At 39.3% G+C, this 27,335-nt stretch overlaps 1 protein-coding gene across 5 annotated transcripts in view; it reads left to right on the forward strand.

The window, feature by feature from the left end:
- cdon (cell adhesion associated, oncogene regulated) overlaps positions 1-27,335 on the forward strand; it is a 132,053-nt gene that overhangs the window by 76,714 nt on the left and 28,004 nt on the right. For all 5 annotated transcript variants that reach the window (XM_052040001.1, XM_052039999.1, XM_052040000.1 and 2 more), the window contains 10 exons: positions 8-283; positions 2,164-2,310; positions 4,275-4,418; positions 6,430-6,717; positions 10,814-11,083; positions 12,048-12,401; positions 18,523-18,842; positions 19,204-19,378; positions 21,906-22,040; positions 26,951-27,157. In XM_052040001.1, coding sequence (XP_051895961.1) covers positions 8-283; positions 2,164-2,310; positions 4,275-4,418; positions 6,430-6,717; positions 10,814-11,083; positions 12,048-12,401; positions 18,523-18,842; positions 19,204-19,378; positions 21,906-22,040; positions 26,951-27,157 — 2,316 coding nt within the window. The remainder of the gene's footprint in view (positions 1-7; positions 284-2,163; positions 2,311-4,274; positions 4,419-6,429; positions 6,718-10,813; positions 11,084-12,047; positions 12,402-18,522; positions 18,843-19,203; positions 19,379-21,905; positions 22,041-26,950; positions 27,158-27,335) is intronic.

A 27,335-nucleotide genomic window follows, 5' to 3' on the forward strand; every position in this document is an offset into this window, starting at 1 on the left:
TTCATAGACGTGGCTCCTCACTTCTCAACAGAGCCCCACTCCACGATACAGAAACTAGGAGGACGGGTTCAGCTTCGCTGTGCTGCAGAACCTGCATGGACATACATTACGTGGCACTTCAATGGACAAAAATTAACAGATAGTGGCCAAAATGGAATAGAGATCCGATCTGGATCATTGATTATTTCCAGTCTACAGATGTCCCATGTTGGGAGGTACCAGTGTGTGGCAAGCAGTTCTTTGGGTGTTATAGTGAGCAGCCCTTCTTTCATTACCATTGCAAGTAAGTATTTCTCTGTAAATGCAAGACACTTAACACAATCTTTCTTTGAGATGAAGTTGATGGGGCTTCTTGATCTGCTGATATTTTGAGAGAACTTGACCTTTTTGACCAGTTGTGCTTCAATGTTCAGTATTTAGCAGAAAATCATCGTGGCCAATCCTTCTCTGGCATACAAGTTTTTGTCTTGGTTGAACTGCCTACTGTAAAACCACTCATCTACCTTTCTTGGAGCAAAAGATTGGGGAAGATACAGGACCAAAACAAGAATTTTTTTGGACTGGCAATTAAACCATAATTGTTCTTTAGCAAATAAATTTTTCATTTCCCCAAGTTGTCCTTATAAGAATGGCTTGATTGAGTTTGGCATCATAACATAACAAATTCCAAACTAGCAATAACTTGCATGTTTGTTGCCTCAGTAAATAGAGAATACAAGGAAGGGAAAAAAAATGTTGAATTTTGGTGACTTGCTGGCCATATCCCCCGAGGGCCTTAATGAGACATTATATCCTGTGAACTGAACTGGCCCAGACTTGGAGAAAGTAATCATTAGGAACAGTTATAATTATTAAAGTAGGGCAGACTGCTCAAAGGAAGCTGATGAAGAAGGAAGTAACCCAGGGAATGACCTGTCGCGTAGAGTATTGAAGGAACCATTCTCAATCTAAAACAGGAAGGGAGAGTGTGGCTTTTCTGCATATTCCTCCAAAAATGATTTGCTGTGTATATTAGTCCTGATTTTTTTTTCTTCGAGGAATCAGCCTTCTGGAAAAACGCTTCATAGCCATATAAAAATTGTAATGGGCCTCGTTTCCCCTGACTGCTTCTTAGCCAGACCACACAAGCAGGCTGCATAACTGCACCTACAGTAGATGTGAACCCCTACTGTCATATTAGTTTGACCTGAATATATTAGAAGTATTAATAATGGGTGCAGGGGACTGTAGAAAAACATGCAGAGGGCAGAGTGCAGGCACAGTTGGACTGTAAAACTTGAATGATTTTTGTGTGACCTTGGCTAGGCTTTTGAAAGCGGATGTTAACAATGTCAGGAATCCTCCCACACCCCAAAGAAAAAGTACTCGAGCATAGTGTGAAACCTCTCATTTTGGTAGAAAGCTGCAATCTCTGATCCAAATGTTTACTGCTTTCTCACAGTTTAAAATAAAAATTGTGTTTCTTACACTCGGACTGCAGGTGTCTATGGGATTTACAGCGCAGATCAGGAATTGTGAATATTCTTTTTACATAGTAGTGTCCGCCTCAATAGTTAATTGTGTAATGAAAAGCCAAAGAGTGTTGTTGATACAAGTTTACACCTAACTGTTACAAGAAGTTCAGAAAGATGAAAGAATAGTCATCCTTAGAGAGCATAGCATGAAATTAGAACCCAAGATTTTCCAAACTTAAAAAAAAATCAACAAGTGAAAACCAAGGAACAATGTGACCATCCAGAGTGCACTGAGAAAATAATTTTTCGTAGTTCTTGCTCTCCTTTCCCAACATATTTTGACATCATTTCAAGCTGCCTCCTTCCTCTCCCCCACCTAACTCCACCTGCCCATTATCCCCCACCTCACCTGGTTCCATCCTACTCTCGCCTCTTCCATCTCTTCGTACTGGTTATCTCCCCCACCCCCCCCCCCCACCCCCATGTGTCCTGCAGCAGTATTGGGGGAAGATAGACAATGTGAACAGGTGAGAACCCGAAACGTCAACTATCCCTTTGTCTCTACAGATGCTGCTTGGCCCACCAAGTTTATTTTTACTCCAGCGGTTTATTTTTTGGCTCCAAGTTCCACCATCTGCCAATATCTCATGTTTCCATAGTAAATAATGATTTGCAGAACTGATTATAGCCCTTTCTTCTGTCTTTGCAGCCTTAAGTGATTTCCAGGCACCCAGACAGCGAGTAGTTACAATAGATGAAGGAAGCACAGGTGTTATAGAATGTCATTTGCCCAACAGTAAACCCTCAGCACTCATCCGTTACCGAGTGAGGGGAAAATGGCTTGAGCAATCTACAGGTAAGTGTAATTAGGCCTTGAGGTGAAGGTACGTGAAAACCACTACTTTCCTAAATAACCTTGCAGCTCTTTCTGAAAACAAAAACTAATTTGTATTGTAGGCAATTGCTTTTGGACATTAATTGTCCACTCTTGCTGTCCCAGGGCACATACTGCATAGATTAAGTATAGGATCTAATGCTTCAGCTTCCCTTTATTTTAGAATTGATTTCTTTACTACACCAATGATATTTCCTTTTCACAACTATCTATCTATCCAACATTATGACCCATCTGATTGCAACTGATGATATGTATGCCTGTCATGGGTGTACATGTAGCCTAATGATATTGCAACCTTGAGATGGGTTGAAAATGCCCCAAACCCATTTCATTCAGATCCTTCACATCAATTAAAGATCAGTACTGATTTTTGATAGCCCACTTAAGATTAACGGAAGTATTTTTCCACAGTCCAGTGGCTCATTCTGTACTTACAATACATCACAGCTGAGATTCTGTTGTCTGCAAGAACTTCTGGGTGAGAGTGGCATGAGAAGTCCTATTACCTATTCATGTCCTGTACATATGTAACAGTGCATCCTGTATATGGTTTAATGTGCAGTCACCATTGTAAAACAGTTTATCACTGCAGTAAAATAAGGCAATAAAGATATGCCAGGTTATGAACAGAACTGTAGGTGGGATATGTTGGGATAGTACACCCATTATGTTTAGCTATATAATTCACTATATATCAAAAGTGATTCCCTCAGACATACTTCAAGAAGTTTTAACATAATAAGACATAAATGCTATTAATTTGCAACTTCTGAATTTAAAAAAAAATTGCATGCATTCTTCATATAGAGCCTTGCTACCTGTTCTAGTGTTCTTGTCATACTTGTACATTCTGATATCCACATTTATCATGTGATCTGGGATAGCAAAGCATCTCACTTTTGTGCCTCCCATCATGTTGGCCTGTATTGGGTAAATGTTTCAACTCAACAAATTTACATTTACATCAAATTGTCTAATCTCACTATGTATTAATTTAAATATGTAATTTTCATATTGTAGAGAAATGACAATGAGATTTTTAAAATGGGAGCTATGTTGCATGACTTGGTCCATCTATCTCTTCAATTCTGTACCAGCTTAAGTCTACACTTGGCTTCCTCTGCACAACACCTCAAAGTTGACTAGTCTATTATTAAATTTGTGGGACATTCATTCAAAGGTCAGATTCTTGCAAACATATTATTCATGCCAGTCATGGATGCTGTGAACTTTTTCAATATTATGTATGTCACGTGGCAAACATTGCACCAATTATTTTACAGTGGCAGTAAATTAACTACCTTTTGATTTAGGCTGTTTTACAAATTGCTAATGACACTTGTTGAACTTTTTCATGTTTTCCTTCAGTGACTGAAATTGCAAATTTAGAGTCCTAGAAAGGCACAGCACAGAAACGGGCCTTTCGATCCACCGAGCTTACATCGACCATTAACCACCCATTTTCACTGGTCCAAAGTTAATCCTTTTTTTATTCTTCCCTACATTCTCAGCTACAGCCCCAGGTTCTACCATTTTCGACACACTAGGGGCAAGTTACAGTGGCCAATTTGTCTACCAACCCACATGCCTTGGGATGTGCGAGGAAACTGGCACACCCAAAGAAATCCCACGTGGTTACAGGGAGAACATGCAGGGTTGAACCTGGTTCTTTGGTACCGTGAGGCAGCAATTCTGCTAGTTGCACCACTCTGCCCCCCCCCACCCCCAAATCCTAAAGTAAGGTTTGAAATAAACAAATATTTTCAAGAAGTTTCTCCTGGTCAACAATATGGTTAAATATAGCCACAAAATAATCTTTTAAAAAGTCTAAAGGTGACCAATATGAATACAGTAAACCTGAGCTAGTGCTCCTGTTTCCGAACCTATTGCTTCCTTTCCCTTACCTTACTCTTGTTTTCCAGATAACTACCTGATCCTTCCCTCTGGAAACTTACAAGTACTGAACGTCACACAGCAGGATAAAGGAACCTACAAGTGTGCAGCTTACAATCCAGTTACGCATAAGATGAAAATGGAGCCATTTGGGCATAAACTGTTGGTCAGGCGTAAGTGTTCAGACTAGAAATATTTTTTCAATATACGTAGTATCAATCAATGTACCTAGTTGGTTCAGGAGTTGCTTTGGCTCATGACCTTGTAGTATCTTATTAAGGCTAAGGATGTAAAACTGGTTGGTTTGGCAGATGCTGTTCTCATTGCCTGAGAAATCTAGGTGGTACAATTGGTCAACCTTTGGCTGCTTTATCAGAGCTTTCAGTATTGGATTACGAGAATGCAACCAAAACATGTACCAATGTCTCTTGTTTGCTTGCTCTGATCTCTTTTGTGTAATGATTTTGGAGCAAAACTGTATTTTTTCAAAGGCCAGGCTGGCTGTGATGAGAAATGGATATGATTTAATGTACAGTGGGAGATGATGCCATTGGGAATAAGGCACAATATTGAGTAGTTGGAGATTTACTTCCTGTAACTAATGCTGAATTGGAATTTTTGGCACTGATAACTGGCAGCAAAAAAAATAACCCAAGTCCACAGATGGCATCCTTTAGTTGGATGAAGAAATCTAAAGGACCACAGTCATGGTACAGTGACATTCTGCATTCCACTTATTTAGTTTTATGCTCCTGGGAGCACAGGCTCAAACTGCTGGTATGGTTTTGGAAGCTCTGGCAGCCCACTTGCATTTACTTCAGTGCTCATTATTTGTGCTTAATCGGAGCAAATTGTGGCAGAATGTTTCATCCAATTTATTTCATGTCCAATGCTAACACGTGCACTTTTGAACTTCAAATTGCAATCAGAAGTGAAATTCTACATTAATTGGGTAGTGAAGGCAAATTGTAGTATCTTCTGTTCCGTCTGCACTCAGCACAGCCAATTGAACTTAGTTTTCCATGTGGTATTTCTTTTTAGAGTTAATCTAAAAAGAAATACCACATATTACATAACCAATACATTGTATGTTTCCTACATTTAAATCAACTTGTTGTCTGTTGAACCTTGGACATCCTTGTGTGCTTTCTTTGATAGAACTATAACACTGATAGTCCCTAGCACTTTAATTGGCTACAGGTATTTAAGTGAACCTATGCGACTCAACTTCATTTACCTCTAAATTTGTTTGGGTGGTAAAGTCTGTACCCAGTTTGATATTTGAGCATTTTGCTATTTATAAATGAAATGAGACCAGCTACAGAATCCATTTCCTCAAACACTTTTTATAAATGATGTTGACATTCCTGCTTAAGACATCCGCTGTTTTCTCCATACGTCAAGCACACTCAACTTCCTGAAACACACTTGGAGCATAAGCACTCCATTCTTGTGCACTGGAAGACAGCTGTTCTACACCACGCAAAGACATGGAAGATTTACAAGGGGTGTGTGTTGTTTTTTTAGAAAAGGTGGCCTTAGAGTTAATCTCTCATCAAAAATGTGTGTCTTTTACAATTTCTTAGAACTTGTTTGATGAAAGCAGCCTTGGAAAATGAGGGCCTAAGTTTTGTTTTTCTAACTCATCATTTTGTTTTTCTCAGTACGGTTATATCTTGCTGTTTATCTATCTGACAGATAAACTGTTATCTGATGATCCCATGCTCAGTCGGGTTCTGAAAGGAGCCTTGGTTACAAATCTGTTGTCTCCCAGCTCACATCTAACATGAACTTGTACCAGAGTTTTTTTCATTAATTTCTCTTTTGGGTGATTTGGTTTTCTCACTTCAATTTTTCTGTGTGCTTTTTCACTTACTTTTCTGTGACTTTTTCTCCTTAAAGTAACCCCTCCCTTTTAGTCATCGACTCTTTCACAGCTTACTTACAGGCCAGAAGTTTACCTTCCATTATTTATTTTCTCCCTTTTCTATCACTATTTGATCCTGCCATTTTGCCTTATCAACAGCAGCTTTCTTGGCTGCAGCTTCCTTTTCACTTTTTTTTTAACTTTGTGTGGCTTGTCCATTGTACAGTGATATTTAGGATGTGTGCACACTTCTTGGTCCAGCTGTTTTGAGGTTGCTTAAAATTGCATATTGTGATTTCTCTCATCTTTCTCTGTAGGTTCTGGAACCAATCCTGCGCACATCATCTACCCCACAGCCCCACAAAATGTAACAGTGATTCAGCACAGTCCTCTGACTCTAGAATGTGTAGCAAGTGGAGTTCCAACCCCACATATTCGATGGCTAAAAGATGGTGTGGAGTTGTCTGGAAACAAAAGGTTGAAATTCTTTCACAGTAACCTTGTTATTGATCAAGCTGGAGCAAAAGATGCTGGGAGCTATGTGTGTATTGCTGAAAATGGAGAGGGTGAACCAGTAACTGCAAACTACACAGTCATTGTTCATGGTGAGTGAGTTTATTTATACTTAGTATTTCCCTTTTCCAGTTTTCTCCATCTTCTGCTAAGGGGAGTGGCTAATAATAGGTTATGTTAGCTGATGTCTCCATTTTGTCATTTGAGAGGATATTCTTCTTCTGTGATATTTGATGGTGAGTTAGATAGAAACTTGGCATCATGATTTCACCCCATTCTCTCCTGGCCCAATATTCCCCATCCCCCCACATACATTTATCTTCTCTCACACCTGCCTTTTCTTTTATCAGCAACTGAGCTCCTGCTGGACAATTGAAACCAGGCAATTGTTTTATGTTCTCATTGTGGAACTGAGGCATTTTGCTGGCTGCTTTTTCCATCAGGTATAGATGAGAGCTTTCTTCACACTTCAGCAGTAAAGTTCTCAGGATTTGATCTGTGCCAGCCATGACCCAGTAGATTCAAATCCCAATGCTGCACTGTCAGGAGTGTTATCTTTCCAATGAGGCTTTACACCAAGGTCTCAAATGTTCTTGGATAGATTTAAAACAAAATCCCTTAGCACAGTTCTTAAGATTAGGGGAGATATCCCCAGTATTTTTGGTTAATACTTGGCCCTCAACAAACATTGCTAAAGCACTAATAATCATTTTGCTCTTTTTAGAAGCATGCTGTGTACAATTTGACACCAGGGTTCTTTCATTAAAATAATGATTACACTTCAGAAGTACTTAGATTTTTTTAGATATCTTTATCAGTCACATATACATCGAAATACACAATGAAATACATCTTTTGCGTGGAGTGTTCTGGGGGCAGCCCACAAGTGTCACCACGCTTCTGGTGCCAACATAGCATGCCCACAACTTCCTAACCCATATGTCTTTGGAATGTGGGAGGAAATCGGAACACCCGGAGGAAACCCATACAGACACAGGGAGAACATACAAACTCCTTCCAGACAGTGGCCGAAATTGAACCCAGGTTACTGGTGTTGTAATAGCGTTACGCTAACTGCTACATTACCGTGCCTGCCCTACACTACCATCATTGTCTGTTAAGCATTTATAGACGTTCTGAAATCATGAAAATTGTTGTAGAAATCCATGTTTGTCACAGTGATCCACTAAATCATTGAATGGTGACCTGGCAGACGCAGCTCTACAGTTAGTGCACAGATTCAGAAATTTTGCCCATTGTTTTATTTTTAAAGCTGTGCATTATGGTGCAGCCAAATGTAATAATGAGCTGACTGGTGGAAATCAAATCACCTCTATAACTGTTATATGGGTCCCACGTAAGGCAATGAACTGGATAATTTCTGATTTAATTGTGATTTTAAAACTATCTAATTTGTGATCTTGGTAGATAAGAAGCTTGGTGAGTGAGGCTGCCTCTGCCATAAGATCCTGACATACCCTGTTGTTTTCACAGACTTGTTAATCTGTGTTCCAACCAATAATGCAGACCTCTTATTTCTTCAGTAAGTACATCACATGACAGGTCACTGTAGATTGCGCCACTGGCTGCCTGAAGAGTCAGAGTTGTATAGCATTGAAATGAGCCCCTGAGCCCTCTACATTTATGCTGACCTTTTTGATCATTTACATTAATCCCTTTTGCCTGCACTAGCTTCATATCTTTCCTATGCCTTGCATATCTCTTAGATGTAGTGATTGGACCTGACTCCACCACTTCCTCTGGCAGCAATTTCCAGGTATCAACCACTATCTACGTTTAAAAAACTTCAAAACATCTCACCTTAAACCTATACCAACTTGTTATTGACATCTTAATGTGGGGATAAGGATTGTGACTATCTGCCCTATCCATGCCTCTTATAATTTTATGTAGCTATCAAGTCACTCCTCAGCTTCCTTTGTTCCACGGAAGACAAACGCAACCTATTCAATCTCTCCCCATAACAAAAGTCCTCCAATCCAGGCAACAACTTGTTGAATCACCTCTGCACTCTCTCCAGTACAACTGCATCCTTCCTATGGTGTGGCAACCAGAATTCAAACAGTCCTCCAAGTGCAATCTAACCAGTGTTTTGTAAAGTTGCCACATAACACAGATTTTAATACTCTATCCCCCAACCTATGAAGGCCACATGCCGTCTTTACAACCCTATCCACCTGTTTTGCCACTCTCAGGAAACTATGAACTTGATTCCCAAGGTCCCTCTGTTCATCAACATTGCTTAGTGCTCTACCATATACTGTGTATGACCTACCCCTATTTGTCTTCCCAAAATGGATCACTTTACACTTGTCAGGATTAAATTCTATCTGCCATCGCTCTGCACAACTTTCCTTTGATCTATATCCTGCTGTAGCCTTAACCATCCTTTCTTGCTATCCACAACACCACGAACTTGAGTGTCATCTGTAAACTTACTAACTTTCCCATCTGCATTCACATCCAAGTCAATAATCCAGTGACAAGAGTCCTGCACCGATGCTTGTGATATACCACTGGTCACAGACTTGCAATAAGAAATGCACCTTTCCATTGCTATGCTCTGCTTCATATCATCAAGCCAATTTTGGATCCAATTAGTTAGCTTGCCTTGGATCCTATGTGCCCTAACATTCTGGACCAGTCTACCCTGCAGAACCTTGTCAAATGCTTTACTAAAGTCCATGTCTACGGCCCTGCCTTTAACCTTAGTTACCTGATCAAAAAAACTCATCAAATTAGTGAGGCAGGATTCACCACACGCGCACGCGCACACACACACTATCCCTGATCAGCCCCGCCTCCGCCTTTCCAAATATACATAAATCTGTCTCTTAGGATTTTCTCCAATAATTCCCTAACACTGATGTAAGGCTCAATGGCCTGCAGTTACCTGATTTTTCCCTGCTGCTCTTCTTAAATAAACGAAAAATATTAACTATCCTCCAGTCTTCTGGCACCTCACCCATGGATATCTCATACACATCGTGTATTTCTCAAGAGACTCCCTCAATCCCTGTTGCTTATATCCGCCTTATGTTTCCTTTTTGTTCATGATCAAATCTTCAATATTTTTTGTCATCCAGGGTTATTTTCACCCTTACTGGAACGTGATAGCCCAAGTCCTTTTTTAAAAAAAGAGGAAGCTCCTATTTGTCAGCTGTTGTTTTGTCCACAAGTGTCTGCTCCCAGTCTACTTTTGCCATGTCCTCTCTCACTCTAATGAAATCAGCCTTCCCCCAATTCAAGATCTTAAGAACAAACCTTGAAACTTGATGTCTGTTTCTGAAGTGTACCCCCAACAACACTTCCACCACCTGCCTGGTTTCATTTCCTAAGATAAGGTCAGGTACTACTCCATGTCTAGGAGGACTCTACATGTTCTCTCAAAAAAGCTTTGTTGGGTGCACTTAACAAATTCCACCCATCTAAGCCCCCTTCACTAAGGCAATCCCAGTCAATATTGGGAAAATTAAAATCCCCCACTACTATAATCCTATTACTCTTGCACCTTTCTGTGATTGGCTAACATATCTGTTCCTCTAATTCCCGTTGACTAGTATAACCCCAGCAAAGTGATCAATCACTCCTTTCTTTTTCCTAGGTTCTACCCATCTGGCCTCATTAGACAATCCCTCCAGGATATCCTCCCTAAGGACTGCCTTAATATTCATTCTAATCAGTAGTGTGACTACCCCTCTTTTGCATTCCCCTCTGTCACGCTTGAAACTTCTCTACCAAGGAACATTAAGCTGCCAGTCCTGCCCTTCCCTCAACCATGGTTCTGTGATTGCAATAACATCATAATTCCAAGGACTGAGCTTCTCTTTCAAATGTTTGATACTTGGTGGTAATTACCAAAGTTAATGTTTGCCATTATGACTTACAGGGGGAAAAGTTACTGTCATGTGTTTAATATAGCATGGAGTATGTGAATATTAAAAGTAGCGCCAATTATAATCTCTATCCTACAGAATGAGAAAGGTGGTGCATTGCGAGCATGGCAGTCAAGGGCTCAGGAACAAGTTAGAATGCGAAGTGTGCATGGTACAAGAGAAAACAAGACTCTCTGATGCTGAAGCCCAATAAGACATTTTGAATGTCCTGCTGTTTTCAGCATCTTTGCTAAAGGAATACACTCGAATGTAATTTTTTTTATTTTTGTAGAGCCTGCAACAATCATCAAAGGATTGCAAGAACTGACACTGCCTGTGGGATCCACAGCATTTTTAACTTGTGAATTTCATGGAAATCCTCTGCCCAATATCACTTGGTACCACAACGCAGCTACTGTCCAAGCTGGCCTTCGACACTTTGTCTCTGGGAACAGAATGAAGATTGTGGAATTAAATATTGAGGATGCTGGAATGTATCAGTGCATGGTGGAAAATGGGATTGGTTCTATGCAATCATCAGCGAGACTCATAGTCCAAACAGGTACATGAGACCCTTAGACACATGAATGATAGAAAAATAGGGGCTATGTGGGAGGGAAGGGTTAGATAGATCTTGGAGCAGGATAAAATGTCAGCACAACATTGGGCCGAAGGGCCTGTACTGTGCTGTAGTGTTCTATGTTCTAATATATTTTAGAATGAGAATCTAAAAAGACTGTTTTGTAGATTAGCACAACTGTGGGAAAATGGATATCCTATATACACCAGGTATCTGGCCACTTCTTGGCCAAAAAGGTGGGGATTAGATGTTTTCTATGAACTTGAGAAAAGTAGATGGACGTCTGGTGGGGGGGATGGGGGAGTGTGGAATTTCACAAAGCTTCTGGCACATGATGTCAGGTGAGCACTACTAAAAAATGAACGTGTTGCCATTAAGCAACAATTAGAAGTGGAGGGGTGGGGATCTTCCTTTCCCTTCCATTGTGTTCAAATTGCTCGGTTACTGTCCTTTATATGCAAACCTAAACAATCACTTTGGAATGCCATATCATTTAGTGGCATATCAAAAGTTCTGTAAAGAATTTTATGAAAGGAAAACAGGAAATTAGTTGTGTTTAACATCCAACTTGATATTATTCAACAAGGCAGTTAATGCAATGGTAGTAAAAATGAACAGGTGTTTTTTTCAGATTTGTGTCAAATGGTTAAAATGAATAATGAGAGCCTAAATTTTCATCCAAGAGGGAAGAGAATGAGACATTGGGAGTTAGTGGTCAATAATGAGTACAAAAGTAAGAGGCAGATGTAATATGATAATATTCAGAGTGCTAAGTAGATAAGAAATGGGAAAGCACTTCATAAAAGAACAAAGGAATTTAGTCATGATAAGTGAAGGGCTGAGTAGTAGTATTTTGTAATAGCAACGCCAATGTATGAAATTTGAAATAATTGAAAAATAATTTATTTCAGAGTTTGATTTTTAGATGTATTTCTTTTCTTTATAGATAGGGACAAAAAGCCTGTGATTATCTCCCCACCCACCAATATGAGAGTGACTGAAGGCGAGTTTGTTATATTAACTTGCAACGCCACTGGACAACCAACACCCATTATCCGCTGGTTCGATCGTCACGGGCTGATTAGCAGCCATCCTTCTCACATTCTTCGGTCAAAATCCAGGAATTCTCAACCCCTTGGTACGGGCAGTGCAAACTCCAATACTCCTCGCCTCACTGTGTCCAGAGCTGGATCAAGCTCTCTTTACATACGCACCGCATCATTGGAAAGTTCTGGGCAATACATCTGTGAAGCCTCCAACAAAATGGGTTCAGTGCAAGCAGAAGCTTTCCTCTCAGTTGGTGAGCATCAGTTTCTCTTTGAGGTCCTTCAGATCATACATTGACATGCATAGTGATCAATTGATAAGATGTCTCTTGAGCATTAGTAATACCAAAGTCTCTTGATTTATATTTTATCAACACGGTACTGAGAAAGTATCTGATTAAAGAAGCATTTGCAGCATCTTTAGAAGCGCATTGGTTCCAGTCAAGCACAAGATTAGTGCCATTGGCCATTCAAGATGTGGATGAATTGCTGAATGGAGAGAAAAATCTCTGAACCTAATTCCCTGCACACAATGCTATTTGTACATGTACCACAGTTTTGCTTGGTAATTGCCATTTTCTTGGTAAACTGCTGTTATTAAAACTCTTACTTCATTTTGGAAAACAGGTATTTAAGATTTATGCTTAAGTGTCCAAATCAGTTGTCAGTTTGGAACTCTATTTCACCCTATCTTTACACTGATACCATACCTTCTATCTGAATGTTAGAAATGTGTATCTTCTTGCTTTAGCCTTTTATATCTGCTCTTAGCAATGCAAAACCCAGTTGGCTCCAATCCCTAGAGTTTGAGAATAACATCTGAAATGTTGAGGCCTTCAGTGGTTTTGAGACTGCTGGAATTGGTGTCATTTGGGGATTGTATGTCCCAATTCTTATTCAAATGTATTGAAGTTAATGGTTGGAGGTGGCATTCAATCCTCACTGATTGGAGCCCTGATCCCAGATGTATAGTGCTCCATCAATTGCTGTAATCATACTTGAGTTTGAAAATGACAGCTGAAGTGTAAAAGCCTGTAATGACTTTGAGGCTGCAAGAATTGCTGTCCTCTTGGGGTTATGTGTCCCAATTTCCCTTCCACTATACCAGGTTTTTGATGGGAGAGGGCTTTCATCCTGACTAAATTGGGACCTGATCCTGGAAGATAAATTGGCAGCACTTCTGGTGTGCATTCGTGTGGCACTGCCTATCCAGTTCTATTCTACCTCCTGCCCCATAACATTAATGCTGCAATCGTAGTTTGACATTTTTGTTAAGAACCTAAACTGTGTTGGAATTTGGTAATAGTAACTGTCTGGTTTACCTCGCAGAAATTGATTTTTTTTCCCTTTTGACATGATATGCTAATGCAGAAAGGCCAAATAATAGTGAGCATTTCATTCCCAGCATTTTTAATTATGAAATACTGTTTCAATAACAAGGCAGTATATTAATAAAAGATCACCCAGTTTCAATTAAAGACATGAACCCCTCCGACTTTGGATTGTGTGTAGAGGGCACACTTTTGGTGCAATGCTGGAATGGAATGCTGGTATGATTCGTGTAAGCATTTTGAGATGATGGGCCAGGCATTTCACACAGTACAGTCTTGACTGCCTGAGTGACTTATTTTTGTTATATGCATTAAATAGCCCCAGTGGTAATTAATATGCAGTAAGGATTACAGTACTAATGTTATGAGGGACTGGAATGGGGATGTACTGAATATTCCCAGTGGGGAATTTCAATCTTGCATACTGGGCAAAGGGCTGTATTTTTATATAGATTTAGAGGGGATCTGAAGGGGACCATTTTGACCAGAGAGTGGTGAGGATCTGGAATGCCCTGCCAGAGAATGGCAGAAGCAGAATTGCTGGCGGCATTTATCAAGGCAACCACTTAAATCGCGTAGGTATAGAGGCTTGGGGCCAGGTGCAGGAAGATGGGATTAATATGGATGGGTGCCCACTGGTTGGTGCGGATGTGGTGGACAAATGGCCTTTTTCCATGTTGTGTGACTGTGACATTAGCCAGTGGGGTTAACTCTTTGCCCAAGATTTTCAGTGGATAAAGCCTTGCATGGATGGATTCTTTATGTAATCAAGATGATCTGATGAACATTATCGTATGATTTTAGAGGAAGTGTTCAGGAGATTAGAATGAGGTAAAATCTAACAAAAAATGTGCATTTTTGCAACAAAAACTTGTGTACCTTGCTTTTAATGTTAATGCCGATGGCCTTCAATTAGTGAATAAAAACATTGAGGGTATCACTAATGCACAAAATTTTGAAAATATAGAAAACTAAGGTCATTCCTGGGGGTGGCATGGTATGAAGTGTGATTTCTTGCCAATCTTTGCTGCTTGCACCATTGCATCGCCTGTTGAAAAAGTGAAATGAATGTGGAGCAAGGAGCAACAAAGCGCACATGGTGAACGCAAGGAATGATTAACAAATGTTCATTTTGATACTGCACTTGAGCTGAATAGGCATGTGATGTGACAAGTTTGGCACCGGTGTGGAAAAAGCTTGGTGATTGATTACTTGGCTTGTTGCAATCTCGTACAGAATGAGCTCAATTAAGCACAAATGGAGAAAGAAGTGCTGGGGATACCACTTGGAATTGAAATATTCTGTCAGTTTTTATTTGGCAGATTCTTTACCCTAGTAACAGATCACATGCTACTACCGGTGAGATTAGGTTCCAAATCAGATATTCCTACTAGATTGGCATCTAGGATGAGCAATTCCATGGCATTACAAGTACAGGATGTGTGTTGCAGTGCTTTCATGAGGACTTTGATGTCAGAAATAAAAATATGATCTACATGTTAAATGTGCTGTATGTGATTTTTTTTCCAGTAATTGTGTCTGAAATTGCAGGCAAAGTACAAGGATTCAGTGTTAATAGGGTTGAACACTTATCAAAAGGATGGACTGAACTAGACCAGTACAGATGAGGAACTAAAACTTTTCAATCACTGTAATGGTTTGTCTTGAGAACAAGGGGGTGGGGGGCTTGGGGGAAGTACATCAAATGGTTTCATAGAGCAATAACAATTAGTCTTCGGAGAAGATTGCAAAAATTTATACAGGGCAAATAGAAATCATTCTAGCGTGAAAGCAATTAGAAAAAGCATTTTTTTATTGGTTCTGTTTGGACTGTGACCTCAAATCATTGGTAAGCAAGTGTGCTATTGGTCGAAATTATAGTAACAACTCACCAAAACTCCTGGGCAGTCATGGTTGTGAAGTACTGTAAGTTTTTGGGGAGAATAAAACAATAACAAGAGGCAAGGACAATCTCCTGGTGCTGATCAACAGTCAATGAAGGTAGATTTGAAATGAAACACATGGGTTTGTGTACTTTAGATAAATTGAGATCTATATCTACATTACATTTCTTCCCTGAAGAGCTTGTTCAATCAATAGCCTTCAGTTTTCATGCAGACTGATCACAAAAGTTATGAAACAGAATGGTATTAAACATATTCTCATTCCTTTATATTGCCTTAAACGGAGCAGGCACTGGTCAGTCAGAGTAGTTAAGGAGAGGCTCAAGAGATAAATGTTGCAGAGATATTCAAAACACCATAGCCAATTTCTTGCCAAAATGCAGAACAACTCCATACACAACCACAGGATATACACCTGCAAAACTCTAGATAAAAAGAATGCAAGAACACAAGAGCCTCATTCTATTCTAGAGTCAACCTGACGTTAATCAGAAAGAGTACAACCTTAAACAAAATGAGTGGATTGGTGTTCTTAGCCCGCCTAGCAATTGGAGGTCGCAAGTGGTAGGGTGGAACCATTGTGGAGGTTTGTAGCACTCTGAAATATTTGACTGAAATTAATAAAATAAGAAATATGTAGTTAAAAGGATATCTGCTAAAGATGAATCAAGACTGGATTATGAAGTTGTGTCAGAATCCAGTTCAAATCTCAGGAAGTTAAAGCAAAGAGCCGCCTTTCGAACACAGAACCAAACAGGCCAAAAGTTGATTCAATACCAAAACCTGTAAAGTTTCAGGAAAACTCCCCCCAAAAAAAATTAGACTAAATTTCAATTAAATATGTATATTGGAAAATTACTTGCCTTTCTTTTTCTTTATATATGAACATGATTTTCTCCTTATACCCTTGTTTGTGTTCGTATTGTGACCAGTTGGAGAGCTTTATTATTTGCTTGCTTTGCAGCAGCGTAGCATTGAATTGACTGAATATTCCAGACTGTAACGAAGTTTCAACATGTAAACAATTTAAATGTTCTGCTCTGCAAATAAACCATTAATAAATCACTTCCTTTTTTATATGAAGAAATTACAATTTTATGCTCCAATAACCTAATCATTGACACTGTTGCATTATTGTATTATTTCATGTTATTGAATTTAAAAACAGTAAATTATATCTCAGAAGTTTCTCTGATTGCCAACATGACAGCATTGAGACTGGAGTTTATAGTGCAGGAGCTACAATCCACAACACCAGATGTGCAGGAGTATCATTAAATGACAATACCACATGAAAAAGCTTACCTTCAAATTAGTGATTCCAGGCATGCCATTATCTAGCACAGGCCACCCCCAGGTAACAAACAGGTTCTGTTCTTACAGATGTCCATAAGTTGATCTTTTCCATAAGTTGGAAAATACACAAATTACTTGATATGGAAACCACACCTCCACAGTATTGTAGTGAATGGCATTGAAAGCACACAAGCCTAAAAAGAAAGAACAATTATTAAAAGTGAAAAGCGAGAGGAAACTAGTTCTGCCATTTGCAGGAACGAATGTATGTATATATGTCAGAATTTTGAATTTAATAATATTATGAGAGCTTGTTTGTATATAGGGCTGTCCATAAATTGGACATTCATCACCCTGCGGTGACCTGTATTGTGTCTTACATTTATTTAGTATATTTTGCTTCCCTTTGAGATTGTCCCAAAGTGCTTTGCAGCTAGTGAAATCATGTACTTGTAACAACACAGGGCCATTCGTCCCATCAGGTCCTTGCTGGCTTCTGGAGCAACAGTTCCATTAGTTCCATTCTCCCTCCCCTTTCCCTGAATTCTTGCAACATTCCCCTTCGCATTTGCCCATCAACTTTCCCAGATTCTGTTAACCTGCACTAAAGGGTAATCTACAAATGCCAGTCAACAAACCAGCATATCGAGGGTGTGGGAGCACAGCAGAGCACCCAGGGGGGGACACACGCAGTCACTGAGAGACCACGCAAACTCCACACAGAAAGCACCCGAGGTTAAGATTGAACCTGATTCCCTGAAGCTGTGAGGCAGCAGCACTGCTGCTTTGTCACTTTGCACCCCATATACTTTTGATGTATCACTGCTATTATATTGTTGGAAAAGCAGCAGCCAGTTTGCACATAACCTTTCAAACAGCAAATGATAACTCTTCAAAGTAGTGCACTGGGATCTTTTACATTCATTTGAGAGTGCAGATTGTGCTTCAGTTTAGCCTCGCATCTAAAAGGCAGTATTACTGAGAAGGTGACACTCCCCCCAGTTGCAGATTGTAGTTTTTACACTGGGGTCACATTTGTTGCAACACCTAAATAATTGAACACCTTTATATCACAGAGTCCCTTGAGAGACAGTTGAATAATTCTCTCTCATTAGTCTGCCACTGAGCATGGACAAGATGCAGGTTGACTCTAAATTCAACATTATAGTAAAATATGGGTGTGTTGCAGTAAAACAAAATGGAGACTGGCATTGTTTTGCTTTTCCAAGCTCTTTCAAAATGCTCCTTATCAGGTAGGTCCTGATATCTAGAGTCGTCAGCATTATCTCACTTGTGTTCATTGTCTTCATTGCAGGTTAATAGAACGATAACTTGTGTTTGTATAGTATCTTTTAGCATTGTAAATGCATGCCAGGCAAATCCACCAAGCCAGCACCTCCAGGGTTAAATGATTGCAACTGGCTGTTCAAGTATAAACACTTAGAGATCAGCTGAGAGGTGCTGGCAGCCTCTTGGAATTGATAGTTTCTTTGTTATTGAGAGACGTGCCAGTTTCAACAAGTGCAGCCCATCCTCCCCTATCCTGCTGCTGCCTGTGGTATCCTAAATAAATAAACGAGAGCAAACATAGTCTGGCTTCAATTAAATGAGAAACGTTGATAGTTTTCCTTGGTTTTCTTGCAAGAGGCAGTGAGATGAACATCTGGGGACCGTGGTGTATGTTTCATCTGGCTCTGAATAACAATCTTGCTGTTGGAATTTAAATGTGTGGGGGGTGGTGGAAATGAGACAAAGAATGTTAAGCAGTCAGCATTCTTTAAATTGGTAAAGTGGCTATACTTTTGAGAATAATTACAATATATTTTGTTTCTTTTCCCTATTAGTTTCCATTGAAACAAAGGCCGGGGTTGATGACCTAGAGCCCACAATACCGGCAAGAGGTTCGGATATCGTTCAGAGTGACGAAGGTGATGAAAGCATAGACTATGATTATAACCACGACGTTGTGCTCCAACAACAGCAGCCAACAAAGGAGTTTGTTGCCCCTAAGGGAACGCAGAAGACAAATGTTGCCTCTCCACCCGATGCTCCCATCATTCTCAGTGCTCCATATACCACTAATCCAGATAGTTATGATTTGATCTGGAGAGCAGGAAAAGATGGTGGCTCACCCATCAATGCCTACTTCGTCAAGTATCGCAAGGTATGATGCTGATACTGATGTGTAACCTCAGTACTCCCAATTCTGCCATTATTATTGTGGGATTGCTATAATCCACATAAAAAGGACATAGTTTTCTCACTTTTTCTGTTCTGTAGGAAGTCATTATTAAACATAGGCTACCGATGTGGAGGTGATGCCCAAACCTGAGCCAGCAGAATCCCTTAAAGCATCTGGCACACTTACCTATTTGCATTGCAGTGATATCTTGACCTGCATGAGTCTTAGATGTCCATGTCTTTTTGAGTACAACAGGAGGTTATAATACAAGAGTCAGGCAAAGTCAAGTGGAATTGAGGATCCTAATGCAGACACCTTTGCTAATTTCTTATTTTCATTGTAGCTTGACAACCATGAGAATATGTTGGGAAGCTGGCACACGATTCGGGTTCCTGGTAGTGAGAATGAACTGCAACTCGCTGAGCTTGAATCCTCTAGCTTGTATGAAGTACTAATGGTTGCACGAAGTGCTTCTGGTGAAGGTCAGCCAGCCATGCTGACATTCCGAACTGGCAAAGGTACAACATGATTTAAAAGAAAACACTTACACACTGACAAATTGCTTTCACGTGGGCTGCATTTGTAATTAATTTTATATGACCATTCTTGATAGAAAAATGTTAATAAATGTCAAACATAGCATGATTTTGTGTAACACAGATGAAGCAAGTCTCAAGAGTTGATATCCATTGATCTCATCTATATCAGTGACAGGCTGCTAAAATTGATTTTTGCTACTGATTTAAGAAGGATCATCCTGAATCGTCTTTCTGATGGCTATCATTGACTTTTGTCGGAAATTAGTTGCTTTGTAGTTGAGCAAGGTTAGAATTGAGTTTCATTTGGATGTCCTTTACGGTTGTATTCTCTGCCAGTGCTTTCTGTTTGGACATGTGTCTATTAACCACATAGGTGATATACCATAGGATGTTTTAGAGATGAAAAAGATAAGCAGCATTTTCCAACAGAAATCGAAACGCTTTTTTTAATAACTCCACAAAAATTCCAGCTGTCAAGGTAGAGCCTGTTACCAATCAGCTGCTGCCATAATTCTAAATTAAGATGGTGGCATTGATGCAGAGACCCATCAATATGAAGATGGGTAGACTGAGGTTCATAGACCAGGCCTTTAAACAAAACAGGTGAACATGAATGGATGGAAACATGGGGACATTGATCTCAAGCTACAAGCTCCACTCTTTGTCACAAGCATGTATGACCAAAAAATCCTATCTCTAACTCTGCAATCGGAGTTGGGTAATTCACTGTAATAAATCAATGTCACTTCATCAGTAAAATAGACTTATTGCTTAAGCAACTACTGTAAGAAACACTTGCATTATGTACATCAACTCATACACAGTAGGCATCTGCACATTGAAGTTACAGTACTTTTAGCTTGAAAACTTCCTACAACAGTGGTGTCCAACCTTCAAAGCACTGGAGACTGGGCTTAATTTCCACATTTTTCTTATTGCTGTTTGATTCTGTTGGAGTTCATGAATCTGAAGGTTTGGAAATCCATTTTTTTATCATTAAACCCCACATTATAAAAAAAAGTTACATTTATCGTTAACCCTTCGTGACCCTAATATATCTATCAGTGTTTTATAACCAGTGAAATGGTGAGGCCACCACAGAATGTGGGACTCCAGGATGTATTAATATATTGAGTATAAATTCAGATGTATGTAATCTTTGGAGCATAGATTAAACTTAAAGATTTTAGTCTTTAGATGCTCTGTTGGCATTGATTTACCAACTGATATTGTTTTAATGATGGCAAGATCTCAGGTACTGCCAATCAAAAAAAAATGTCTAGTATTTTGTATCCCTGGTATTAACCCTATTTGCCTTGATTTGGCATAGAATCATAGAGTAATATAGTATGGAAATATACCAGCCATCAAGTAGTACCTATTAATCCTGTTTTCTCAGCCCCTATCCTTTTATGCCGTGACATTACAAGTGCTAATCTAGATACTTAAATGTTGTAAGAGTACCTCCTTCCTCCATTCCCTAGGGTAGTGCATTCCAGATTTCAGCCAGTCTCTGGGTGAGAACGCTTCCCTCGTTTCTTCTTTAAATTTCTTACCACTTTAAAGCCATACCTACTGGTTATAGACACTCCTGCTAAGAGAAAGGTTTCTCACTCTCTTCACCCCTTGTAATTTTAAATACCTCAATCAGGTTATCCTTAGGCCTTATCTTTTCCAAAGAAAACAAAGCCAATGTCTTCGGACTGATCACAGCTAAAACACTCCATCCCAGGCCAGATCCCAGATCTTGCCATCATTAAAACAATATCAATTGGTAAATCAATGTCAAAACTGCAAAGAAATGTACTAGTAAATCTCTTCTACATCCCCTCCAGTCCAATCACATCCTTACTTATAATGTGGCGACTAGAACTGCACACTGTACTCCAGCTGTGACCTAACCAATGATTTGTATGGTTGTACTGTAAGCTCCCTGCTCTTGTATTTGGTGCCTGAATTGTGACATCACCTCCAACTTTGCTCTCCACACAGCATCCATGTGGATTCTTTCCTAATGGGCTATCTTTTTCTGAACTGGTGTTAAATGTCATGACACTTATAAGCTTAAAGGGTATTTATAAATTTAAAGAGACTGAAACCTACCTTTTTTTTTCTCCATTCACCTTGCCCCAACATTACCCTATGTTTTTGAAAGTGAATTAATGCATTTTTTTCCCCACGGCATTTTGAATGTGCATTAGGAGTATTGTATTTTTAATTAAGGAAAAGCGCAGGACTCAAAATTGTAGTGCTAGGCTAGAGCAGTGTTCGTTGAGTGAAGGTAATGAAAGATAGGTGGGAAGAACAAAGAGTTGGAAGTGTGAAACCAGGCCTTGTCAGAATTACTGTTTTGTTTGAACTTTCATAGCATTGAAATAATGCAAACCAATCTTAGCTTTGAGAGCACAGCATAATGACAGTAAAGGGCAGTGATTGAGGGGTGCTCTGAATATTTTGCTGTTCCTGTTCTTTGCTTTAATATTCTCATTTATTTTCTCCCCCTCAGGGCGATCCTCAAAGTCAAAGGAAACCCCTCGGATACCTTCACAACCAGTGGGAGTCCCCAAGCAAACAGCAGTCGAGGATAAGGGCAACACTAATTTTGGTGTGGTAATCCACGATCCAGCACGCCATAGCGGAGGTACTAACTCCTCTGCAGTCCATTATTCTGTGTTTACATCTCCCCCAACCCTGACTTTACTCAACTGAATCCTGAAACAATCCGAGCTTTAACTGAAACCAAAGCCTGTCGGTCCCCTTTATTAGCTATGTAATCATAATCAGCAGCATAATTCAATTTTATCTCTTCACTCACCCTTTTATTAAAATCTTTCACTACCACAGCCTCTACAAACCCTATCTCTGTACATAAACCCTATCTCTATACATATCCAAACTCATCTCTTGTCCTAATCAATCATAATCCTTCCTGACCCATTTACTAACAGTTGAACCAAAATCATAGGTTTCTCACATCACTTTAAAAAAAATATATAAACATTGATCCAAATGGTAATATCTGTCCTTTTTAAAAAATATATATATAAACTTTAGCCCTAATTCTATCCTTAACCCAACCTAACTTTTCTTGCCTTGCTTTAATAAGTAATAAACCTTTATCCTATCGCTCTTATTTTAGAAACTATCTTAACTCTAATCCTACTCTTTCTCAAACTTTACGGTTATAAACTGCCTACTCCAACCCCTGATGTAAATTACTACCTTCATGGTTAATATTATGGATTAACTGATTTTGTCAATCTGCAGTAAATGGAAAAATTCTTGGGGATGTGGTGAAGGAAAGGGGGTGGGGATGCATTAAGAATGAGCTGAAGGGAAAGGTACTGAAGCAGACAACACTAACAGGGATATCATGGGTATTAAGATCCTGCAAGTTTGGATCTATGGTTGAAGTGCTGAAAAGGCTGGTTGCTGCTATGTCTTTGAGATGTGCAATAGGTAATGTATTTTACTTCTATCCCAAACTGTTATTTAGTTATTTGATATTAGTTACCAATTTTTGAAATTACTACAAATCTTGAAAATGAGGATGGAGTTACTTAGAATATTTGATTTCTCTAATAACATTGTTCAATCTCTGATATGGCATTAAAGAAGAGTTACTGAATAGAGTCCAGCCAATTCCTGTTCCAGATTGTTGCCAACACTGTCTGCTCTCCTGTAAGATATGTGGCCACAGACAAAGTAAAGGTTCCTTGCATTCTCACTGCCACTGCAGGACTGAGCAGTCTTCAAAAATATTGTAATATTTTCAAAAAAAAGATTCCATAACACAATATTCATTTGTCGTGGGGGGGCAGGGTTGATGGTGGGCAAGAATCTCCATGGATGTGATATCAGTTACCAGTTGTTAAATCTGAGGACCTGGCAGCAGTAACTGTTGAGATTTAGGTGTCAAATTTTCCAAGTTGTAGATTTGGATTTAAGGAGTCATGTTGGTTATTAAAAGTACTAAAGCCAATGTAACTTCAATATAAATTTTGGTAATGATATTGATACCTAATAGCAGACCTCCAGTGCTGTGTCAGTCTTTATTACTACTTCGCAAATTGTCCAATAATTTTTTAAAACTGCAATGTCACTAGGGCACTGCCAAATGACTGGGTCTAACACTGAGAACCATTCTGTTTTGATAATTTGTTTTTTTTACTAACACTGTTCTTCTGTCTTCTTTGCTCTCTAAAGTTGCTCTGAGTTCAGTAAGTATTATTTTGACTGATTTGTTCCTGTGTTCAAAACTATTTGACACGTCTGTAATTTTTTTTTACAATGGCAGCACCTTTTTGAGTCAAAATGCAAAAATGTGATATCTTGTAACTGGTCTTTTAATCACCTCAGAACCTGGTTTAAATTTCAGTGATGATTAATGTTGGCATCTTCTATTCACTGGCTATAGGAAACCAAATGAAATTAATTTGAGAGTGTCAGGCTCTACCTACTGTGTGTAAATACCAATACAAAATGGGAAGTCTAGATGAAAGGTCACAAATATGATTCTTGTAGGAAGTAGACTCATGAAATTTAGTTTAATATTGGGGCAGCATAGGGAGCTTTGTTATACCTAATTGCAATGCCTACGTTTGGTATGCTTAATGCTATCATAGAATATTTGATATGTGAATTTGATCCTCCAAGTGTCTTCAAGTTCATGAGAAAACAAAATGCAAAATATTATTTTAAAACTTTCCATTTGCATTACCATCAAATCAAATATATTTTATAATTGAAGTGCATTTCTTAAACCTTATTTTTTTTCCAATTTTTGCCTTGGTCAAAGCTGTCACGTCTATCATCAGTAATCCCACATGTATTCTGTTTACTTAGTTTGCTGGGGTGGTGGGGAGCAGTTATATCAGAAAGAACTAGAGAAGGACATGACAATATGAAGTTTTTAGGAACTACAACAGCCTTTAAGGTCATTATTACATCTTGCCCCTTCAAAACTTGCCCTCAATGAGAAAACAAAAATCATCAAAGGCAGTCTATACTGTTAAGATTTGGTATAATATGGAACATTGGGAGGTATAGGTAATATATACTGCAGCTGCAAGGTTGACAATGATGAAGGAAACAAAGGCTTAAAATGATGAGTTAAATGCCAATCAAGTGGGCTGCTATTTTCTAGATACGATGTTGCTGCTTGATTAAAATTATAGCCGCACTCAGCCAGGAAAGTGGACACTATCTCATCACAAATTGAATATGTTTAAAAAAAACTTTTGAATTGAGTCATTCATCAGTATATCCAGCTTCTATCCTGCTCTTATAATTTTTCCCTCTTTGGCATCCCTGGGATATAATAATTTAGGGTTTATTTTACTATTTTAAAATTAACATTCCAATAATTATTTCTGCAATTTGTGTAACTTTATTTACTAATATGTTGTTTTGAGATTAGTGTACAAGATCGTAACCTATTAAACTGGTCAGTGTAGGGATACATGTTTTCCTCGAACTACTAACATCTGGAATAACCAGTTCGGCAGGGCACATGAGATAATAAAGTGCAAATAAAGGCCAATTAATAGCTGAATAGATTAAGCTATTTGAGGGTGAACTCTGTTTTATATAAAAGATAAGTTAATATTTTCATCACCTGACATTGTTCCGATTGCCAAAGCAGGTTGTTTTTTTGTCAGTGGCTCATAGTGAGACAAGGTGTTAGGTGCTTGATGAGGATGCTTTGTGGGTACCAAAATATTCTCAACAATTTAAGCCACAGCCTCATCAAACACATCAACAAATTGTGAATGGCATATTTTAATCAAATTAAGACTCTCCACCAGCCACTTGAGCAATAATTAAGTCTTTTGCATAGAAGTAATAACTACTATTATCAATGAGTTTTAAAATTGCAGGCATCAGTGCTGGGCCTGTTGTTGTTTTTCATCTATATTAATGATTTGGATAATGTGGTAAACTGGATCAGCAAATTTGCAGGTGACATCAAGATTAGGGGCATAGTGGACGGCGAGGAAAGCTATCAAAGTGATCTGGACCAGCTGGGAAAATGGGCTGAAAAATGGCAGATGGAATTTAATGTAGACAAGTGTGAGGTGATGCACTTGGGGAGGCCAAACCAGGGTAAGACTTGTACAGTGAGTGGTAGGGCACTGAAGTGTGCGGTAGAACAAAGGGACTTAGGAATACAGATCCATAGTTCCTTGTGGCATCTCAAGTAGATAAGATCTTTATTAGTCGCATGTACATCGAAACATAGTGAAATACATCTTTTGCGTAGTGATTTTGGGGGGCAGCCCGCAAGTGTCGCCACGCTTCCCGCGCCAACATAGCTTGCCCATAACTTCCTAACCTGTACGTCTTTGGAATGTGGGAGGAAACCGGAGCACCCGGAGGAAACCCACACAGGCACGGGGAGAACGTACAAACTCCTTACAGTGGCTGGATTTGAACCCGGGTCGTAAAGAGAGCTTTTGGCACATTGGCCTTCATATATCAGGGCAGTGAGTACAGGAGTTGGGATGTTATGTTGAAGTTGCGTAGGAAGTTGGTGAGGCCAAACTTAGAGTATTGTGTGCAGTTCTGGTCACCTACCTACTGGAAAGATACAAACTTGAAAAGAGTGCACAGAAAATTTACATGGATGTTGCCAGGACTTCAGGACTTTAGCTATAGGGAAAGGTTGAATAGGTTAGGACTTTATTCCCTGGAGCGCAGGAGAATGAGGGGAGATCTTATAGAGGTATACAAAATTATGAGGGGTATAGATAGGCTGAATGCATGCAGGCCTTTTCCCCTCAGGTTGGGTGAGAATAGAACTAGAGGACATAGGTTTAGGGTGAAAGGTGAAATATTTAAGGGGAATCTGAGGGGGATCTTCTTCACTCAGAGGGTGGTGCGAGTGTGGAATGAGCTACCAGCAGAAGTGGAGGATGTGGGTTCAATTGTAACATTTAAGAGAAGTTTAGATGGGTGCATAGATGAGCGGTATGGAGAGCTATGGTCTGGGTGCAGGTAGATGGGACTAGGCAGAAAACCAGGCTGGCATGGATTAGGTGAGCCAAAGGGCATGTTTCTATGCTGTAGTGCTCTATGACTCTAAAAGCCATTAATCTTATAATTTTTTGCTTCTATGTATTAATACAGGCTGCCACAAGATGGTACATCTATTGCCTTTAGACAAATGTTAAACATTAACTATAGGATATCTTGTATAAATCTTTTTCCCTTAATGACGTACTACAAGGAACTTTGAGACCTTACCCTTCACATTTTGGAAACATGAGAATTTCTGATGGCACACAAATGGTGGCAAATATCTTTAACAATCATTATGCTAAATTAATAACAAAACCGAGTTAATCACACTAGAAACAGTATGATGTCCAAGAGGGAATATGGGTTTGATACTCTGCCAATTTCAGGCATTTTCTGTGACTAAAACAGACATAACATTTGCAGCTTTAGACTCAAATTTTTCCAAATGGGCACATAACTTCATGAACAAGAAACTAACTAATTCAAGCTCTCCAACACCCTGATGATAACATCTGTTTTCCCCCTTTCTAGTCCCTGAGGCACCAGATCGACCTACAATCTCAACTGCCTCAGAAACATCTGTGTATGTGACTTGGATCCCAAGAGCAAATGGCGGCTCTCCCATCACCTCTTTTAAGGTGGAGTACAAACGCATGGGAAGGAATAGTGACTGGCTGGTGGCAGCAGACAGCATCTCTCCGTCAAAACTCTCAGTAGAAGTACGAAATCTTGAGCCAGGTAACAGTCCAAATAAGTGAAGTACAAACTGCTATTAAATTTTGCAAAGTTTGCAAAACATTGACCGCCTACTTTTCTCCAAGGATGCTGTCTTTACTGCTGAGTTCCTCCAGCATCATAGTGTTTTTCATCTAGATTCCAGCATCTGCAGTCCTTTGTTTCTCTGTCTGAAGCAGCT

The sequence above is a fragment of the Pristis pectinata genome, chromosome 27, assembly GCF_009764475.1.
Source record: "Pristis pectinata isolate sPriPec2 chromosome 27, sPriPec2.1.pri, whole genome shotgun sequence".
NCBI classification, from domain to species: Eukaryota; Metazoa; Chordata; class Chondrichthyes; order Rhinopristiformes; family Pristidae; genus Pristis; species Pristis pectinata.